Here is an 18,573-nt window from a genome sequence, read left to right as displayed (position 1 = left end):
TCTGTAGGTACCAGGCATGCACATAAAATGCACAGCAAAACTCATACACGTAAAATAAAAAGTTAAATAGATAATAAACTTTGCTTGTTTATCCTTCTATAAATTAAAAAAACAAAAATAAAAAGACAAGATGCATGCTCCAGGGCTGGGGATGTAGCTCAGTTTGTAGGGTGCTTGTTTAGCATGTATGAGCACCTGATTCAAGTCCCCCGCCCCCTAAAATAAAGATGCCTGCCTAAAGCTCTTCCCCTCCACCACAGCTCTCTCTAACAGTAGTCAGATCACACTTCCCCAGAAGACTGGTGGAGAGGAGAGAACCACAGCGTGTTCCAGATGCTTCCTGGCAGAATACACCAGGGCAATGACTGAGGAAGGGCTGCACAGACCCTCGAGGAAAGTGCCATTCCAGTCTTGGGAGACCGAGAGTGAGGACCTCAATTCTCATAGTGGGCACCAGAAAATGGCACGACCACTTCTGATCTGAAGAAAATTCCGTCTGAAAACTACACCCAGCAAACTCTCAGGCCAGCACCTAGGACAGAGCCAAAGGGTCTTCCAGAGTCAACTGCTGAAGCCTGAAGCTCCTGGACAGCATGTCACCCAGACAGAGGGGTTAATCAGGAATGAAACAATGAAAGATTCCAAACCAGAGGTCTCCTTGGTAGAGCTGCTCTCAAGGAGAAGAGGCAGGAGGGAGAGCAGAGGATTGGGCTGAGAGCCTGTGGCTAACCAGGAAAGCCATACATCCTGTGCAGGAATGGGAGGCTGGTAATAGGGGAGGCAGCCCTCAGCCCATGGCAAGGAACAGAAAGAAAAGCCCTGAACCTGAAGAGCCCAAAGCAGTGAGAGGAACATGAGGCAAGCAGGGGATGCAGGCTAAGTCAAGTAAGAGGGCATATCTGCAAGAGAGGGAGGCACAGGACTGGGAGAGGGACTAGACCACATCTCTACCCTGTGGCTGTGTAACTCAGCATTAAAGGACAGCCAGACACCTACAAAGTTGAGTTCTAGGACAGCCAAGGTTATACAGACAAACCCTGTCTCAAACAAAACAAAACAAAACAAACAAAAAACAAAGACAAGAGCTAGGGAGCAAAAGAGACTCACTGAGCAGGCAAGCTGGGGCTGTGGAGAACAAAGGCAAGGGTCACTCACCTGCACCAACTGAGCAGGGTTGTAAAAGGGCACAGACCCGCCTGGAGTGGCCCCTGCAGGACAGTGGTCTCCAGAAGCCTGTGAAGCACAGAGAAGGACCTCAGCGAGCCAGTGTTACACAGCAGTTGCTGTCCTAGCAGCAGACAAAAGCCACACCTCAGAAAGGACCACTAATGTGCCAAACAGGCCCCAGAGGGAGACAGCTCTGGCAGCACTGGTTTCCATCACAGAATAGCCAAAGTCGAAGCACCATGCAGTAAAATAATCTGAACAACAACATGCAGACAATGAATGCAGAACACTGAAATTTCATTAGTGCTGGTCAAGCAGTTAGGAGACCTGGACAGTGTGCTTGCTCTACAGCCATAGGCAGCCAGAAATACCCGCTAAGACTTTCCGTTGAAAGCTACTGAAAACAGAAGGTGAAGCATTCCTTTTCTCCTCTAGACTAGCCATGTGATGGCCATCACAGCCATACTACTCCCCACTGGCTGCAAACAGACTTCCTCAAGCCTCATCAGCAAGAAGAAATCTTTCTTCCCAAGTAGTGTCCTAACTCAGGAGATGCTGACGGTATGGCTGGGGTCAGGCCCATTTCTCAAGGAGCAGAGTTAGGAAGCTCACCGAGCATTCTGACCCCGTGAGGCGAGTCTTAGACAGTACCATAAACCCAGGTCCTTTAATAAAGGAAAATCGCATCTTTGCCCACATGATGCTTGGGTGAGACAAGGGGTTAGTGACAAAGTGAAGAGGATAACAGACTCTCTAAGGGACACAGGGGCTACACAGCCAGCCTCGTGGAAGGAGGGAACCACCAGTCACAGGTACCTGATGGAAATGCCGGCTCACTTCCTGTGAGAGCGAGCTCAGAGAGCTACAGCGCGAGAGCTATGGAACGGCAAGAACACACACAGATACAGACATGAAGATCAGCATGCACCACTGCTCCAAGCTGCCAGCTGGGTTCAAAAGCTTTATGATGCCATTAGAATCAATGTCACTCAAATGAAGACAGCCAGAGGTAGCTTCAAATGCCCTCCACAGTTTTGGTAAGAAACCATCATTACTCTAGGGGCAGGGAAAAATCTGTCTAGCACTCAGCCTACAACAGATTTTGGAACTGCTCAGGCTACTCTGAGGGACACCTCATTAGAGGACAATGATGTCAGGAGCTCAGAGCTCCTGAGCAAAAGTGATCAAACAAGTTAATGTTTTTCTATGAATAAAACACATTAAGTGTTTCAGACTCGTACTTCCTTTTTATACTCATTAGCACACATTCTCATGTCTAAAGAGAGAAGCCACTGGGCAATACACTGAGCTGGCTGAGCCTCCATTCCAGGCCTAATACCCCACCACATCTACACACGACCACACATACATGCACATGCACACAACCATGCACATGCACACACATGCCCCCCACTTTCTCACCCATGCACACACATAAGACACAAATGCACACCACACACACACACACACACACACACACACACACACACACACTCACACTCACACTCACACACACACACACAAACACACACATAGAGCACTCATATAGGGGTGGTGTTCCCTACCTCTCCTCCCTGGGAGCCATCTAGTTTGGAGAGTGAGAGTTCAGGTCCAGGGGGTGATGATGCAGAGCTTATCATCTGTTGAGGAAATAGAAAATGTGGCAACTTCGAAATTGCAAAGAGTCTAAGATTTTACACCAGGCAAAAGAAAACTGCCTGCTCCTGTGGCACAGCTTAGAAACTGCTCTGACATGCTCAGGAGCCTCTGTGAGGGGTCACACAGAAGGTGTTTTCCCCAGGCCCCTACCCACTGTCCTGCTTGAAGTAGTTCTTGATGCAACAGCCATCAAATCATGCCAGGCATAGCCCACAAGCCTGTGTGCACCCCACATTATTGCCCTCCAACTTTATGGAGGAAGTGAGAAGCCATGAGGGCCAGACCAGGGCAGGCTTCCCTAATAACATGGGATTCTTTTTTTTTTTTTTTTTTTTGCTTTTAGTGCTAGCTAATTCTTTGTTTTCTAACTTTTTCTCTGATTTTCAAAACTTTGGTAAAATATGTTTAAGGCAGAAGTCAATACCCACACCATGTCAAAGCAAGAAACATTAATGCACTACACTGTTGTACAGCTATCTACCCATCCACCTTTATAGTTTTCCATCTCGACTGCCTTCCTCAGGCCTTGCACCCACCTTCTACTTTCTATCAAACAAATGGAGACAATGTGACCAGAGCCATCACCTAGGCACACCAGACACTGATTTGCAGAGGGGAAAGGAATCCTGAAGGGCACAGGGAACCCCTCACCTTCTTCCCACTGCACTGTGCATACCTTGGGTTCCAGGGTGGGCTCTGCCTTAAATTGAGCCCCCTCTGCAGGATGTGACTCCTCTGCATCTGTGAATAAGGAGGCATGAGGTCATTACCCCATCTCAATCTGTACAACAATCCACATGTAAGGGTTCAACCCTGGACCCTCAGAGAGGAAAGGCCAACTGCCAAAGAAGTATATGCAAGCCTCTGGTCCTCTGTACCTTGGCCCAGTCATTCTTCTAAGGAAGACTGGGGCCAGAGGCTCATAGACAGAGACTGAGCAGGAAGAAGCAGGGTAGGGATGGACCTGCTAGCACATGGGCTGCCTACCTGGGTTTGGTACGAACAAGTTAGAAGGGATTGGAAGCGGGGCAAGTGGAGCAAAGAAATCCGAAGGAGCAAGAGCTGGCTCACTCCGCTGTGTCCCACTTGGGTTTAGAACATCCACATAGCGAGCTCTGGACCCACCTAACAATGAGACAGGAGTCAAATTCAGTTGAGCACCAAGCAACCTATAACATCCAAAATACTCTGTTCCCACTGAGTCAGAAGAGCAATGAGGGTCCACTAGAGGAGAAGTCTCAGCAGAATTGCCTATTGGGCTTGGCTTCCTTTCCACCCAGGCACACAGGCTGCATATTTTACTAACGGGAAACTTTAATGTGTAGGCCATCTACTCAGATTCCAAGGCATAGCATCATCCTGTACTGGATAACTGGACTCTTCTCTCAAGGGTAAAATGCACTCTCTCCAGGATGGACAGTGTGAGTACTGTGACAGCTGACTGTGTTCTAGATGCCATACGACAGTGTTCTACCCAGACATGTCTGGTTTCTGCTGTACTATTACCTGCTTTTCTAGAAAACATGTTCACGGAGGCCGTGGGTGGTCCTGTAGGCCCAGTGGGAGCCACCTGGGGAACCCTGGGAAACGATGTTGGAGGTGGGGGTGGAGCCTTCTTCTGCAGAGGGAGAGACAGCTCAGCAATGCCTTTAACATGACAGAGACCAGTGAGGACTCTCCAAAGGGAAGCACAATGCCCAGGTGACAAGGAGTAAAGCAGGCACCCTTCCCCTCACACAGGGACCTAAAGGCACTGCTTACCTCCTCCTCTGGTTCATTCAAATTCACCCACTGGTTTTTCTTTTCGTCCCAAACAATCTGCCAGAATTTTTAAAAGAAAAAAAAAATCAGTAGAATGAAACTAAAAAAAAAAAATTAGCATTTGATTTAGATACTTTACAACTTCAGAAAATGTCAACTCTTTCAGGTCTGTCATGAATCCTAAGACCTTATACTATCAAACAGTGACAGGCCATCATTATCTACTACCCACCCCTACCAAGCAACTGCCACACCTAGACAATACTCACTGATTTGTTCTTGTCATCTGGTAGATAAGCTTCTGTCCTTTTCTTCCCAGGCAGCCAACGAGAGAACCAGGACTCACTCTAAATAAAATCATCAGAAGAGTGTGAGGACACTTCCCAGTGAGAGGAGCCAGGCACAATAAGGAAAGCATTATGTAATACCATCTACAATAGTGCCCTGTAAGGCCACATCCACAGAGATTGAATGTCGACACAGGTCAAGGGCTGAGGAGTCAGTGGTTGTGGGAACAGATGGTCAGTTTGAACACTGAGGATGAGTCCATTTGGTATGCTCCAACCATGCAAGTCAGAGGCTCTGCTGTGCAATGATCTATACACTTTCACAGAGCTGGGGATGAGACTCAGGACCCCTCAAATGCCAGGACGCACTCTACCACTGGGCAATACCCTAAGCATATCTTTTTGTGAGACAGTACCTCACTATGTAGATCTAGCTGTTCTGGAACTCACAGAAATCCACCTGCCTCTCCTCCTGAGTGCTGGGATTAAAGGTGTGCACCACACCTGACTGATAAGTGTTATCTTTAATAAACAAACCCAGAATGACAATACGTCACCTACATCCATTCCATAGAAGCATTCCACATTCAAGCTCTTGACAAACTGAGTGAGCACCAGGCTCTCCCCACCCCAGGAGTAGAAAGAAGCTGAGCACTCAGGATGGCCTTCACACAAAGCCCCTCTTCCTGTACAGAGGGAATCTGGGTGACCAGAATTTGATGTCTTTACTGTTCTGGACTGTTTTATTAAAAAAGGAGAAGAAAGAAGCTGTAGTATAGAATCCGCATTCTATTTCTCCTGGAATCCACAGGGGAAATAAATAACCTGTCTTAGGAGATAGGCAACTGCCCGTTTATGTAGACTGAAGGGTTGCCATGGCTCAATGATACAGTGTTTATCCAGTACATATGGTCCCTGGGTTCATCCCCAGTACCACAAAACAAAAAAGTTAAAATTAAATGGAGCAGGAGTCTAGCTTATAATTTATATACCTTTTTTGGCCTGGAACTATGTAGACCAGGCTGACCTCAAACTCTTCAAGATCTGCATGCCTCTGCCTCCTGAGTGTTGGAATTAGAAGCATGTACCTTTTTTTTTTTTTTTTTAAAAAGATTTATTTTTGTTTATTTATTTTAGTTTTTCAAAACAGGATTTCTCTGTGTAGACCCAGCTGTCCTGGAACTCACTCTGTAGATCAGGAGGCCTCAAACTCACAGAGATCTATCTGCCTCTGCCTCCTGAGTGCTGGGATTAAAGGCATGTGCCGCCGCCGCCGCCGCCGCCACCACCACCACCGCCGCCACCACCACCACCACTACCACCCGGCAAGATTTATTTTTAATTATGTGTATGTATGTGTCTATGTTGGGTATGTGCATATGAGTGTGTAGGTGCTTGTGGAGGCCAGAGGCATTGAATCTCCTAGAACTGGGGTTATAAGTGCCTGAGAGCTGCCTGCCAAGCATGACAGGGGACCTTAGGACAGGAAGAGATGGGAGTTCATCTACCTTGTTCTCCTGGAAGCTAAAGGACCAGGTTTCCTCTTTACTGTCTCCTAGATGTCCATGTGTGTACGTGTGTGTATAGTTTTGTTTTATATACATTTTGTTTTGTTCTTCTGTTTGTTTTCTTGTGTATAGTTTTATTTCATATATATTTTGTTTTGTTCTTCTTTTGTTTGTTTTTTTTGAGACAGGGTTTCTCTGTGTAGTCCTGGTTGCTCTGGAACTCACTTTGTAGAGCAGGCTGGCCTCAAACTCAGAGATCCTCCTGCCTCTGCCTCCTGAACAATGGGATTAAAGGTTTGTGCCATCACCAGCACCAGCTGGCCCCTTGAAGGTATTTTTATGGAACTGCAGTTGGAGCTTTCCTGGGAGCTCTGGGTCTTGCTTGGGGGAAGCAAGGCCTTATGGTAAGATTGGTAGAGGTGGACCAAGAGCCATAGTGTAGATGGGAAATCTGGAGGTCATTATTAGCTGGCCCCTGATTAGCACACAGGTGAGAAACAGTGACTCAGGGAGGCTATGGTGCCTATGACATTTAGTCAGTCAATTACTTTTGGCCTCTTTTGTTTGTTTGTTCTCTCTTTTAGACAAGATTTTACCATGTAGCCCTGGAAACTCTCTAGCAGAGCAGGCTGGCCTCAAATTTAGAAAGATCGGCTTGTGTCTGCCTCCAGAGTACTTAGATTAAAGGCATGTACCACCACACCAGGCATGGCCTCCTTTTTAAAATTACATGTCCTCTATAAGAGTAGTACATGCTGTTAACTGCTAAGCCATCTCTCTTAACCCTTAAAATTACCTTGGGCTCCTTTTTTGTTTGTTTTTCCCCTGTACTAGGGACTGAACCCAGGCACTGTGTTATGCTACTGAACTGCATACCTAGCCTTCACTCATTTTTTAAAATTAAACTTGTGCTTATTCTCAAAAAAAAATAAATAAATAAATAAATTGCCATGGGGGGCAGTGGATCTGATAAGTTGAATTCTCTTAAAATCCTAAACTATGGAGCTAGAGAAATGGTTAAGTGGTTAAGAGCATATACTGGCTGGGTGGTAGTGGCGCACATCTTTAATCCCAGCACTCGGGAGGCAAAGCCAGGCGGATCTCTACGAGTTCAAGGCCAGCCTGGTCTACAGAGTGAGATCTAGGACAGGCACCAAAACTACACAGAGAAGCCCTGTCTCAAACAACAACAACAAAAACAACAACAAACAAACAAAAAAGAGCATCTACTGCTCTTACAGAGAACCTGATTCAGTTCTCAGCACAAAGTTTGGGCAGCTTACAATCTCCTATAACTCCAACTTGAGGGCATCTGACACTTTCTTGTCTCTGCTGGCACCTGTACTCATATGCATATACCCACTACACATACACATATAATTTAAAATTATATAAAATCTTTTCAAAAATTAAAAACTCTATTCTTTGTTAAGGCATTATCAAGAACAAAAAGGTGGCTGGGCGGTGGTGGTGCATGCCTTTGATCCTAACACTTGGGAGGCAGAGGCAGGTGGATCTCTGTGAGTTCAAGGCTAGCCTTGGCTACAGGGTGAGTTTCAGGACAGGCTCCAAAGCTACAGAGAAACCCTGTCTCAACGCCCCCCTCCCCCCAAAAAAATGGTCTACATATTGGGAGGGATTGTGCACCACACAGTCCTTCAACAAAGGACCTGCACCCACCACTCAGGGACTCCCACTAATCACTGAAACAACAGTTCAGAACAGAGAAAGATTAGAACAAGTACAAGACAAAGGAGCTCTTGGGGCTAAGCTAGTGCAAAGGTGCTCAGCTTTGCTGGAGACATCAGGGGTCGCAGATTGCATCTTGGGAAAAGAACTTACAAACGAATGCCTTTTCTTTGCCTCCAACTTCCAAAGAAAGCTGCTTTGGGGTACTGAGCCTCCCTCCGGCACCTGCCTCACCTCTCTGCCCACTAGATAAGTGGCAGGACTGGGTTATACCTTCTTGGGCTCCTTGGCCTCCTTTTTGACAGCTTGTGCAGGTTTCTTCCCTTCCGAAGCAGGTGTCAGAGATGGAGCAGGTGTCAGACTAGAGCTGCCACGATCCCACACTGGGGGGGTCTTCAAGTCCTGTGCTGTTCTGGAGGAGCCCTGTCACAAGGCAAGATGAAAACCAGCTCTCCTGGAGCTCCTTGTGAGGAACTGAAGGGGGCTAAGGGAGTCTACCCCACTAGTATCTCCCTAGTAGGGCAGAGAACTAGTGGGAACAGAGAAGAAGGATATGACAGCTCCCTAGCTGGGCATTTGAAACATCCTCAGTCTGCTAGAGAAATGCCAGTCACACCTAACAAGCGCTCAACAGGGAGCATCATAGTGCTCCAAGAGAGGGAATATATACATGCCCTAGGTCAGAAGTGGGCAAGGCACCTTTAGAACAATATCAGAATCTAAAATACCCTCTCCACGAGCCGATCAACAGCTTAGTGTTAAGGCACTTGCTGCTCACGTCTGACAATCTGAGTTTAAGTTGCAGAACACATGTGAAGGTAGAAGGAGAGAACCAACTCCACAAAGTTTCCCCTGCCCTCCACAGGTGAACTGTGTCATATGCACACCTACCCATAGAAACACCCCCATTCATACACATATACGATAATGTTAAAAAAGTAAAGTAAAGGGGCTGGAGAGACGGCTTAGCTTTTAAGAGTGCTTATTGCTCTTGCAAAGGACTAGAGTTCAGTTCTCAGCACTCACATCCAGCAGCTCACCAACACTTGTAACTCCAGCTCCAGGGGAGCCGATGCCCTCCTCTGCCCTCCACAGGAACCCATGTATACACACACACAAATAAAATAAAAAAAAAAAGTGATCCAGGTGAATCTGGCATGATCACTACACAGTGAAGCTCCCCTCCACCCCCATTACTTTTCAGCAACAGGCTATCTGAAATGATAGAGGAAGCACCTATTAAAGGAACATCCATCAAGGAGAGGGTATCTGTAAAGAAACTTCCAGAATGTGCCATCTGTCCCTCTTGGTTGAGAGCACACAGAAGAGTATCTGTACCAAATTTTGTGTGCTGCAATAACTGCAATTTCAGGGAAACCAAGATGTCAGGTTCTGCTGTACAAAGGGAGAAATCAGGAAGATTTTCTACCTCTGAAAATTAAATCTGGAGTATCACTGCTGCTTAGAGGCTTGTACACCACTCAGTTCTCTCTTTTGCCTCTTTAATCAACTTTCACATTTGAAGAGTTAAAGTAATTTTTTTGTTTGTTTGTTTTTGTTTTTCGAGACAGGGTTTCTCTGCGTAGCTTTGCTCCTTTCCTGGAGCTCACTTGGTAGCCCAAGCTGGCCTAGAACTCACAGAGATCCGCCTGGCTCTGCCTCCCGAGTGCTAGGATTAAAGGGCATGCACCACCACCGCCCAGCCAGAGTTAAAGTAATTTTTAAAATGAACTGTTTCTTTGTGTGTTACATCACTTGTGTGGAGGCCAGAGGGTAACTTGTAGGAGTTGGTTCTCTCTGTCTCCCATGTGAGAATGAGCTCAGGTCATCAGGCTTGGTGGCAAGCACCCTTACCAACTGAACCATCTCCCTGGCCCCAGCTACAATGACTTTAGAAACACTTTCTCTTTACGAATCGAATTTAAACGTAATCTCCTTACCTTCATTACCTTCCTATTTCAGGCTAAGAACAAGGAGCCAAGGTATCTATCTCCTCAACAAACTCACAGAAAACAGTTACAACAAAGTATGGGAAGTACCGGGTCGGCAAAGTTCCCACCAAACTCCTCTTCTTTGAGCTCTGGAAGTGACTGTCTGACAGGTGAGCCCCGTGGCGCTGTTTCTGTCAAAACAAAAGAGAATGACTGGGTCTTGGAGCTGCTGCATTGGGACAAGATGGAAGCGAGGCACTGGCAGGGCTCAGACTGAGAACAAACTAATTACCAGGCTCGGCTCGGCCACCAGTGTTCCTTTCCAATACTGAAAAGGTTTTCCCAAATGTTTGTCATCTGCTTTGCTCTTCAGAAGCAAGCCTATGTTTTGTTTTGTTCAGCTAGTCAGACAGGCACAGGATCCATCAAATTTGACCTCCAGAGAAACATTGGCAGCCTCTACCTGTGTAGCCCAAGGGACTTAGTACAGCACCAAGAAAGACCCTGCAAGGCCCCGGAGCCATTCTATTATACTCCAAATGGGCAGCTGGGCTTCAAATGGTAGCACATAGCCAAGCCAGGACAGAAACTAGCATTACTGCTTCACTGCACTGAGACTCTTAATCCATTCAGTTTGGAATTCTAGCACTTTTGGTGCACATAATTTCCTCTGCTAGCTTTAACACCAAGACCAGCTAACTCTGCTCTCAGGACAGCATCTATCCCTCAGCAGACATACCTGGGTCTGGGTTTCTGGCCTCCTGGAGTGGAGGCCCACTTTCCTGGAGACATGGTGTAGTGGGTGGCAGGGCCGGCCCAGGGTGCAGCACTGCAGGATCAGATCTGGAGGACTCTGGGACGCCAAGCACAGACCCTGGGGGTCCATAGGCAGGACCCAGCTCTAGGGGGCCCTGGGATAGTGGCACTGGGAACATCGGCACCCTGGCAAGGTGAGCTGGCTGGCCATCAGGGAATGTCTGTGGAGCTGCAGGGCACAGTAAGAGGAAGTCTAAGGTCACTGAGGCTGACTGCTCCCAGGCAAGCACTGATCGGCACGTCACAAACACATTTCCTACAAGCTGCTCTGCATAGCCACACTTCTTTTATAATGAGGTAGCTGAAAACAGCACCCACCAGTGGTCTAGGAAAAAGCAGAACATTCATGTCCTAAGAGCCCAAGGGCAAGATGGGTGAGCTAGTGCCCATCAGCAGAGGTAATGTGGGGCACAGGCTGCAACCTACATGGAATGGTCCCTAGCACAGTGTTGCTTTGGTAGTGCACTCTCCCCATTGCCAGGGTCAAACAGACTAATTGTGCACACAGGTATCCATACAGCTCAACTTTCAACTAAGTCCTCTCTGCCAGCTCAACACTGGACACAAGGGCACATGCCTATGATCCCAATTTCTCAGAAGGCTTAGATAGGAATTTGTTAACCACAAGTTCAAGACCGGCCTGGGCAACAGAGTGAGTGAGATTCCTATCTCCCAATACAAAACAAGAATCCTGATGCAGGGAATGAACTAGAAAGAAGGAAAACAGGCCCTGAGGGTAGTACTTCCAGGATTATGACAGGAAACCTGTAGGAGTGAGGAGAGGCTATCTAGTAGAGATGGGAGGCCACAGGGTAGAGGTCAGCAGCAGTCTGAGTCAGGAGTGGCTAGAACACTAAGTGGGAGGGGAGCTTTGGAATAGAAGGTATCAGGGCTAACCTGCTGGGAAGACCTGCCTGTCCTCAGGATAGCTGGGGATACCTGCAGAGCAGGGGCAGAAGGAAAGACAAGTAGGCAGAAAAGTTGCTTGCCTGACCAGAAAAGAGGTTCAAGAAATGAGTGAGAGGTCTGGACCCCACCTCCTGGATGAGAAAGATGGGGAGAAGCACCTCCAAGATGAGAAAGATGGGGAGAAGCAGCTGCAGGGTGAGAAGCAGTGGCACTTGTTCTGACAGAGCTGAGGCTCCACAGGAAGTGAGCAGCTCAACGGCAGCTGGAGCCAGTCAAGGGCCAGGGGAGCATGAGTATCAGTGACATCAGCAGAAGAGCACCTAAAGCTCTGCAACTTCACATGCTTACCGTAAGAGGAAGCACAAAGAGAAAGGAGGAGGAAGCCTAAAGATCACCAATCACCATGGTGCCACCCTGCCTCAACCCTGGTAGCAAACACTTTCTATTCCAAAGCAGACATCAGTGAGCAAGTCCATGGGTGTTGTGGGTCCCACCTGTGGGCAGCAGCTGCACACCGTGCATCAAGGGCTCAGTGCTTGGCATCAGTAAAGGGTTGTCGGCCCTCAGTCCTGCCTGCTGGTTGAGTCCTGGGCCATCCAACTGCTCTACCTCAGAGCCTGGTGTGATGTGACACTGCTGGGGGTCAGTTCCATCGGGGCTCCACAGCACAGTGCCTTCCTGCAGGAAAGAGAGTTAAACTGCAGCCCATGCACAACAGTACACGTGAACCCAAGTGCATTCTCCAATGCCCTCCTAGCAACAAGAAAACTCCCACAGTATATACACGTCTGAAGTCACAGTGTCACATCAAATGCTTCAGTGTGAAAACAACAGGGCACAAAACCTCTCATCAGATGCCTCCAGGCCAAGTTCTAGGACAAGGCCGTGCTATTAGAAGGCGCACCTGGATCTGCCTCTCCACATGCCGCAGCTGCACCAACCAGGCAGGCTCCACAAAGGACTCCTCCTCTGGCTTCTCCTTCAGTTGAGGATCAAAGAGGCGTAACTGGGAAGCCATCTAAACCAAAGAGAACAGAGGTCCTTGTTACTGCTGGATGGCACCAACAAAACTGTCCTCAAGTTCAACACACTTGGTTAGAGCTGAAGGAGGTCATGTGTGGGTTGTGCAAAGCTGGGTGATCAGAGTGAGCCCAGGATGGAGTTCACACTTGTATGGATCAGCAGGCCTGTCCCAGTGCTCAGCTGAGCAAGGAAGATGCACTTCTTGGTTTTTTGTTTGTTTGTGGGTTTTTTTTTTTAAATTTTTATTTTTATTTTTCGAGACAGGGTTTCCCTGTGTAGCTTTGCACCTTTCCTGGAACTCACTCTGTAGACCAGGCTGGCCTCGAACTCACAGAGATCCGCCTGCCTCTGCCTCCCGAGTGCTGGGATTAAAGGCGTGCGCCACAACTGCCCGGTGGAAGATGCACTTCTTTGATAGGGCCTTGGAAGGATTTGAGTGGATCCAGATGAACCAAATTTAGCATTGTTAAGTAATGACTGTTAAAGCTGGGGGACAGGGCATGAGCCTCTTTTACCTATATATTTCCACAATAAAACATTTCTTTACTTATTCCATGGTATGGAAAAAATTCCATATTTTTAGGAGTGGAACTGTTAGGGAGGGGACACCATGACATGACATCCCATGTACTGGGACCTGCTTAGAGTGGCTGTGGGCTTTCTGCACCTGTACTGGAGGCTGACCAAACCAACAAGAAATGGCTTGCAGAGGTGCAACTAGGACTCAGACCTAGTTGCTGACTGACAAGTATGCGCTTTTAACTAAGTAAAAGCACTGTAAATGCAGGTTCCCTGGACATAGATGATCTTTTCATCTTGAAGTTTATGGCTGAATTTCTGCATGGGCACAGGGTACCTGCAGAGTTCCTATATTAATGCTGCAAAGCTAAAACAGCCACCCAAGAGCGCTAAAGTATCTAAAGTAGGTTCTGGGTGTCACTTTGTTGAGTACCACTCACTACAACCCCACCCCCAAGCCCAGAAAGATGAAGCCTGCGCCTTCCCATCATTGGCACAATGCCAACAGGAAGGTACCAGAAGATCTTACCTGAGTCAACTGGCTAATCAGCACTGGAGAGTATGCACCAGGCTGTGTCAGGACACTCTTGGCTATCACTTCACAGTAGTGGAAGGCCTGTGTGGCTAGTCCCATTTCAGCCAGGCGGCACAAGTAGATGAATTTGAACACCTGAAATGACAAGTGCCCTGTCAGAATCCTGGGGCTTCCCAGCACTCCTGAGATCTTCGATGTAAGCACCACTGCAGCCTCTGTGACAGTGCAGGGTCAAAGTTGACACCTGCACTCCTCACAACATCTCTGACACAGCTAGCAGCTCAAGATTTGAAGTCCTGCTGCTGCCAAACATCCAGACAACTGTCTTTGCCATAGGCAAACTATATTTATTTATTTAGTGTTTGTGTTGTTGTTTGTTTTCTGAGTGCTGGGATTAAAGGCATATGCCACCACCACTCGGCACCATGGGCAAACTATAAACACACACACACACACACACACACACACACACACACACACACATTGGGTCAATCTCATTAAAAAGCTCTTGACACCTAATTTGAAATATTAAGAACAAAAATATAAATAAAAATTCTCTATTCAATATAGCATTTTGATCAACTGTATATTCGAGGTGTCAAAAAACAAACAAACAAAAAAAACCCACAAAACAAAATAACCCATCATTACTTTTATGAGAATTCAAAAAACTAACCAAGCAAGCACAGGTGAGCACTGGCCAACCCCCACAGCCCCTGCTCACCTGGAAGTTAGGTAAGGAGCAGGTGTGTACCCCAAGAGACTGAGCATATTCATAAGCCTCCGTCCTTTGAATAGCTTCATTGGTGGCAAACTTTAAAAATGGCAAACTGTGGAAGAAGTGAATTATTCCTTTTGAAAAGTGGCCATTACTGGCATCATCAACCTACGAGCAGGTCATTCCAAGCATGTCCCACCACATGGCAAAGATGCAAGGCTGGCCATTTTCAAATTAACTGAAGGACAGGGGTCTTTTGCTTCTTAAAGAAAAATGGATACTGCTATACTGATTTGATTCCTTACCTGTGATTTGAGCCTATCAAGACAAGTTTCGTGGTTTTCTTTGTATAAACCCCAAATCCAACCTGGGCCATCAGGTAGCAGAAGTGTGCAGCATCCAGGAGGCCTTTTGATGCTGAAGAGAGAGCAACCACGTCTCATCAGTCCTTGGAAGCTCTCCAGGGAAGGTGTCATAAGACATAAGACTTATTAAGATGCACCATGTCTCTTATGGGTTCTGGCACAGTTCACACAGCCAGACTCTGGGGTCTATCACATGGCAGCCAAAGGCCTACCTCACACCTAACCCACCTAGAGTATCGCCCATCGTAGCCATGGTCCTAGACTCAACATCCATGTTGTTGTTCAGGTTGGATAAAACCATTGCAAGATGCGGCCTCCAATCTCCCCATTTCTCATCTCCACAACACTACAATGAGAACACCAAACAAATCCTTATCCTTCCTGATGGCCAAGCCCAGTGAGAAAGCAAGGCAAGAAACACAGGTTTCAGACAGACTCCATAGTCAATGTCTTTAGCATGCACTGGACTATGGGCTTCCACTAGTGTCCTGGGGACCTGCACACTCACCGTGGACGCAGCAGGCATCCGTCCAGACATGAGCTGGTAGACAGTCTGTAGGGGGTCATTGATTGGAAGACTGTTGGCAAACCTATGTGTACAGAGAATGGGGAGATCTATCTCTGGCTCAGTTAGAAGAAATCTCAACCCATTCTCAGTCCTTTATTAACTGTCAGAATGAAGAATTCACTGAGGTTTTACAGAAAATATTAAAAAACATCAAGCAATGAAGAATTTAAAACAGTATAACCCAAGAAGGATCAAGGAAGCCTATGACTCCACAGCTGAAAGCCCCACAGCAGAGGCAAGATACTTGGAGTACCAAAGTCAGGTTATGCAACTGGATGGGGGTGCACTATGAGCCAGCTCACCTGGTCATGACACGGGCATGTGTCCGGCTGTCCATCTTACTTGCAAGCAGCAGAGCGTGACCCCACAGGCCATTTTTCATGGCAGACTCCAGAGCATCCTGCAATGCATTTCAGGGCACATGAGAATGATCAGAGTACTTACCATTAGACCAGGCAGAACCACATGTTGTCATGTACACACAGAAAAAAAGGACGAATATGGCAGGTCAAAAGACAAATACGTTCATGGTGGAGAGATGACAGTACAGTCTTGTCCTTCTGCCCTCCCCCTCTAGTGAGTGCCTATGGATGCATGCTATTTTTATTCTCCCTCCAGGACACCAGGACACCAGCTAGAAACAAGTGGCAGTATCACAATGTGAGGAGTGCAGCATCAGCATGGGTTCCCTATCCAGGTGACATGTGGCTTCCTCAAATACTCTCCCAAAATAAACAGCATCCTCAACATAGTCTCCCTTCACTCCAAATAATCTGTGGTACACTTGAGCACTTTTGGCTAGGAGGCAAAATCTTAGCAAAAGAAGAAAATATTCACAAAAGCCAATAGGGTCTATGATTTCAACCAGCTGTGAAACATCCATATTAAAATCCTAAGGACCATAAATTCCTGAGCATAGGGGCACACACTTAAAAGTCTCAGCTACCCAAGAAACAGAGAGAAGACCACCATTTGAGCCCAGAAGTTCAAGGCCTGCCTGGGTAACATAGCAAGACTGTTTCAAAAAATAAGTTTTTTAGTCAGGTGTGGTGGCACACAGCCTAAATCACAGAACTTCAGAGGCTAGGGCAAGAGTATTGTGAGTTTGATGCTATCCTGGGCCACAAAGACCCTATTTTAAAGACAAAAACTTTCTAAGTTGGCGTGTATTTGAGAGTATATGCTTATCATGCACACGATCCTGTTCAATTCTTAGACCCAAACCAGACTAAAACCGTGAACTTCCTAAGTTGATCAGAATGTGAAGGACAGAGAACTCTGGGCCTATCAGATGTCCCTGACATAGAGAACTCTATGTGCCAGTATGAAGTACCTTCCACTCTCAGTACATCCTCTGTCCCAATGTGCACACTTTCAGCACTCTTTTTTTTGGAGACAGGGTTTCTCTGTGTCAAAAGTAGCCCAGTCTGTAGCCCTGGCTGTCCTGGAACTCACTCTGTACATTAGACTGGCCTCAAATTCATAGAAATCCACATGCCTCTGACTCCCAAGTGCTGGATTAAAGGCATGTGCCATCACTGCCTGGCTACTTCCAACACTCTTGTGCACACTGTCAGCCTCAGGTATGTAGAATCCTGTCTTAACAAAAATACACAGGATTGGCCTGAAGCTTCAGTCTGTAAGAAGACTTCATCCCAGGACTGCACACAGATGAGCATCCACTCTCTCTAAATGACTATAAACTGAGCAGGTCAGATTTCTATACAGGCCCATCTCAGAGAAAACACTACTGATACCTTCAGAGATGTCAGGCAAAGGGCTAGGCATCATCCCTAAACAGCACTTGCTGTAGTTATTCCTGGAGGAGGTTAGTCTTTTTCCTCGGCCAAAAGACAGACACTAGAAGAAATATCAGCAGGGCTACCTACCTTCTTCCGGCCGTATAGCAAGAGCTCACGGAATCGCTCAGTCTCCTTCTCCAGTACACTGGTGGCTGCTGTCTGACCGTCTGTGAGAAACGAGAGCTGGGCCTCCCCTGACTCCTCCTCTTCCACTTGTTCCACGGCCTCATTAGTAAAATCTATCAAGTTCGCCTCATTGGGTGACTTCCCAGGAAGCCACACAGTTCTGTGGTCTCGTAACAAAAGCTCTGCAATGTCTGTTCCCACCACGGTCTACAGGGTCAGTGGGGACAGGATGGAAAGCAGCATAAGATTTTATTAGAAACAGGGTTTCTAGCCAGATGACAAGAAATTCCCATGCTGTCAGAGCCTAGCCAGGTCTGCATAGGTAGTATGTTAGACCTCAGGAAAGAAGCCTGACTCTTCACATGGGCAGCGACACCCTGATTCTCAGCCTCCCATAAGGGCTGAGATGTCAGCTCACCACAAATCTTACACCTCCCTTTCCTCCTACTTTCCCAGGTTGCTGCCATGATGTTCTTCCCAAGGAAGCATGACATGGGTGGACGTGCTTCCTGAGGTATGACAGGCTTGACACTGCCCACAGCTCAGGACAGGAATAGGAAACAGATTCTGAGACTAAAGACAAATAGGGAGAACATTCAAGAAGTAAAAGGGAACATACCCCATTCTGTCTGCATAACAGAATAATGAAATTCCAAAGAAGACTTGCAGATTCTTTGTCAATTAAACTCTCATTCTGCAAACATTTTGTCGCTTTGTTCTGTGCAAAGTTAATAACATCTACTTTGTGGGTATCATCTCTGGGGGAAAGAATGAACATTCAGTGAATGGTGGTACCAAAACTGTGAGCCAAACTCAGCAGCTGCCATTACGGCAGACATCAAGAGACATCGCAACAGGGAACCTTACTTTCCAAGAGGTCCTGGGAAGGAGCGCATCTCTTCCTGCTCAGGTGTGTGCTGCAGCAAGGTCTGCAAGGAGAGGGGCAAAGTGGCTCACACGTAGAGTCAGAACCACCATCAGCGAGTCATAGAGCCAATCCCTGGACCACACTCATCCCTCTACCCAGAGGGTGAAGGTGCTTGGACAATTATATGAGCATGAACCTATTTGGGTCTTGACAGATGTGACTCTTCTGAGGCTAAAGAGTAAGTGTCCTCCCAGTCTCATTCCATTACTGAAAAAAAACCACTCTCAAAACATAAAAGAAGACAGAAAAGCACAAATCATCA

General features: G+C 47.1%; 1 protein-coding gene across 10 annotated transcripts in view; it reads right to left on the bottom strand.

Moving 5' to 3' along the window:
- The window catches only part of Sec16a (SEC16 homolog A, endoplasmic reticulum export factor), a 37,983-nt gene that overhangs the window by 2,569 nt on the left and 16,841 nt on the right, over positions 1-18,573 (bottom strand). For 7 of the 10 annotated variants that reach the window (XM_028868808.2, XM_028868807.2, XM_028868805.2 and 4 more), the window contains 22 exons: positions 18,251-18,312; positions 18,003-18,141; positions 17,345-17,590; positions 15,758-15,855; positions 15,396-15,477; positions 15,116-15,233; positions 14,828-14,939; positions 14,529-14,634; positions 13,799-13,939; positions 12,632-12,745; positions 12,222-12,405; positions 10,742-10,987; positions 10,111-10,193; positions 8,345-8,494; positions 4,857-4,934; positions 4,588-4,644; positions 4,333-4,444; positions 3,814-3,951; positions 3,503-3,567; positions 2,733-2,807; positions 1,984-2,043; positions 1,156-1,233 (listed from right to left, as the gene is read on the bottom strand). In XM_028868808.2, coding sequence (XP_028724641.1) covers positions 1,156-1,233; positions 1,984-2,043; positions 2,733-2,807; positions 3,503-3,567; positions 3,814-3,951; positions 4,333-4,444; positions 4,588-4,644; positions 4,857-4,934; positions 8,345-8,494; positions 10,111-10,193; positions 10,742-10,987; positions 12,222-12,405; positions 12,632-12,745; positions 13,799-13,939; positions 14,529-14,634; positions 14,828-14,939; positions 15,116-15,233; positions 15,396-15,477; positions 15,758-15,855; positions 17,345-17,590; positions 18,003-18,141; positions 18,251-18,312 — 2,544 coding nt within the window. The remainder of the gene's footprint in view (positions 1-1,155; positions 1,234-1,983; positions 2,044-2,732; positions 2,808-3,502; positions 3,568-3,813; positions 3,952-4,332; positions 4,445-4,587; positions 4,645-4,856; positions 4,935-8,344; positions 8,495-10,110; positions 10,194-10,741; positions 10,988-12,221; positions 12,406-12,631; positions 12,746-13,798; positions 13,940-14,528; positions 14,635-14,827; positions 14,940-15,115; positions 15,234-15,395; positions 15,478-15,757; positions 15,856-17,344; positions 17,591-18,002; positions 18,142-18,250; positions 18,313-18,573) is intronic. The other 3 variants (XM_028868809.2, XM_028868811.2, XM_028868810.2) reach the window with 3 other exon arrangements.

This window comes from Peromyscus leucopus, chromosome 4, assembly GCF_004664715.2.
Source record: "Peromyscus leucopus breed LL Stock chromosome 4, UCI_PerLeu_2.1, whole genome shotgun sequence".
Taxonomy (NCBI): Eukaryota; Metazoa; Chordata; class Mammalia; order Rodentia; family Cricetidae; genus Peromyscus; species Peromyscus leucopus.
Note: the sequence above shows the minus strand (reverse complement) of the source record. Positions and strands in the feature narration are given on the sequence as shown.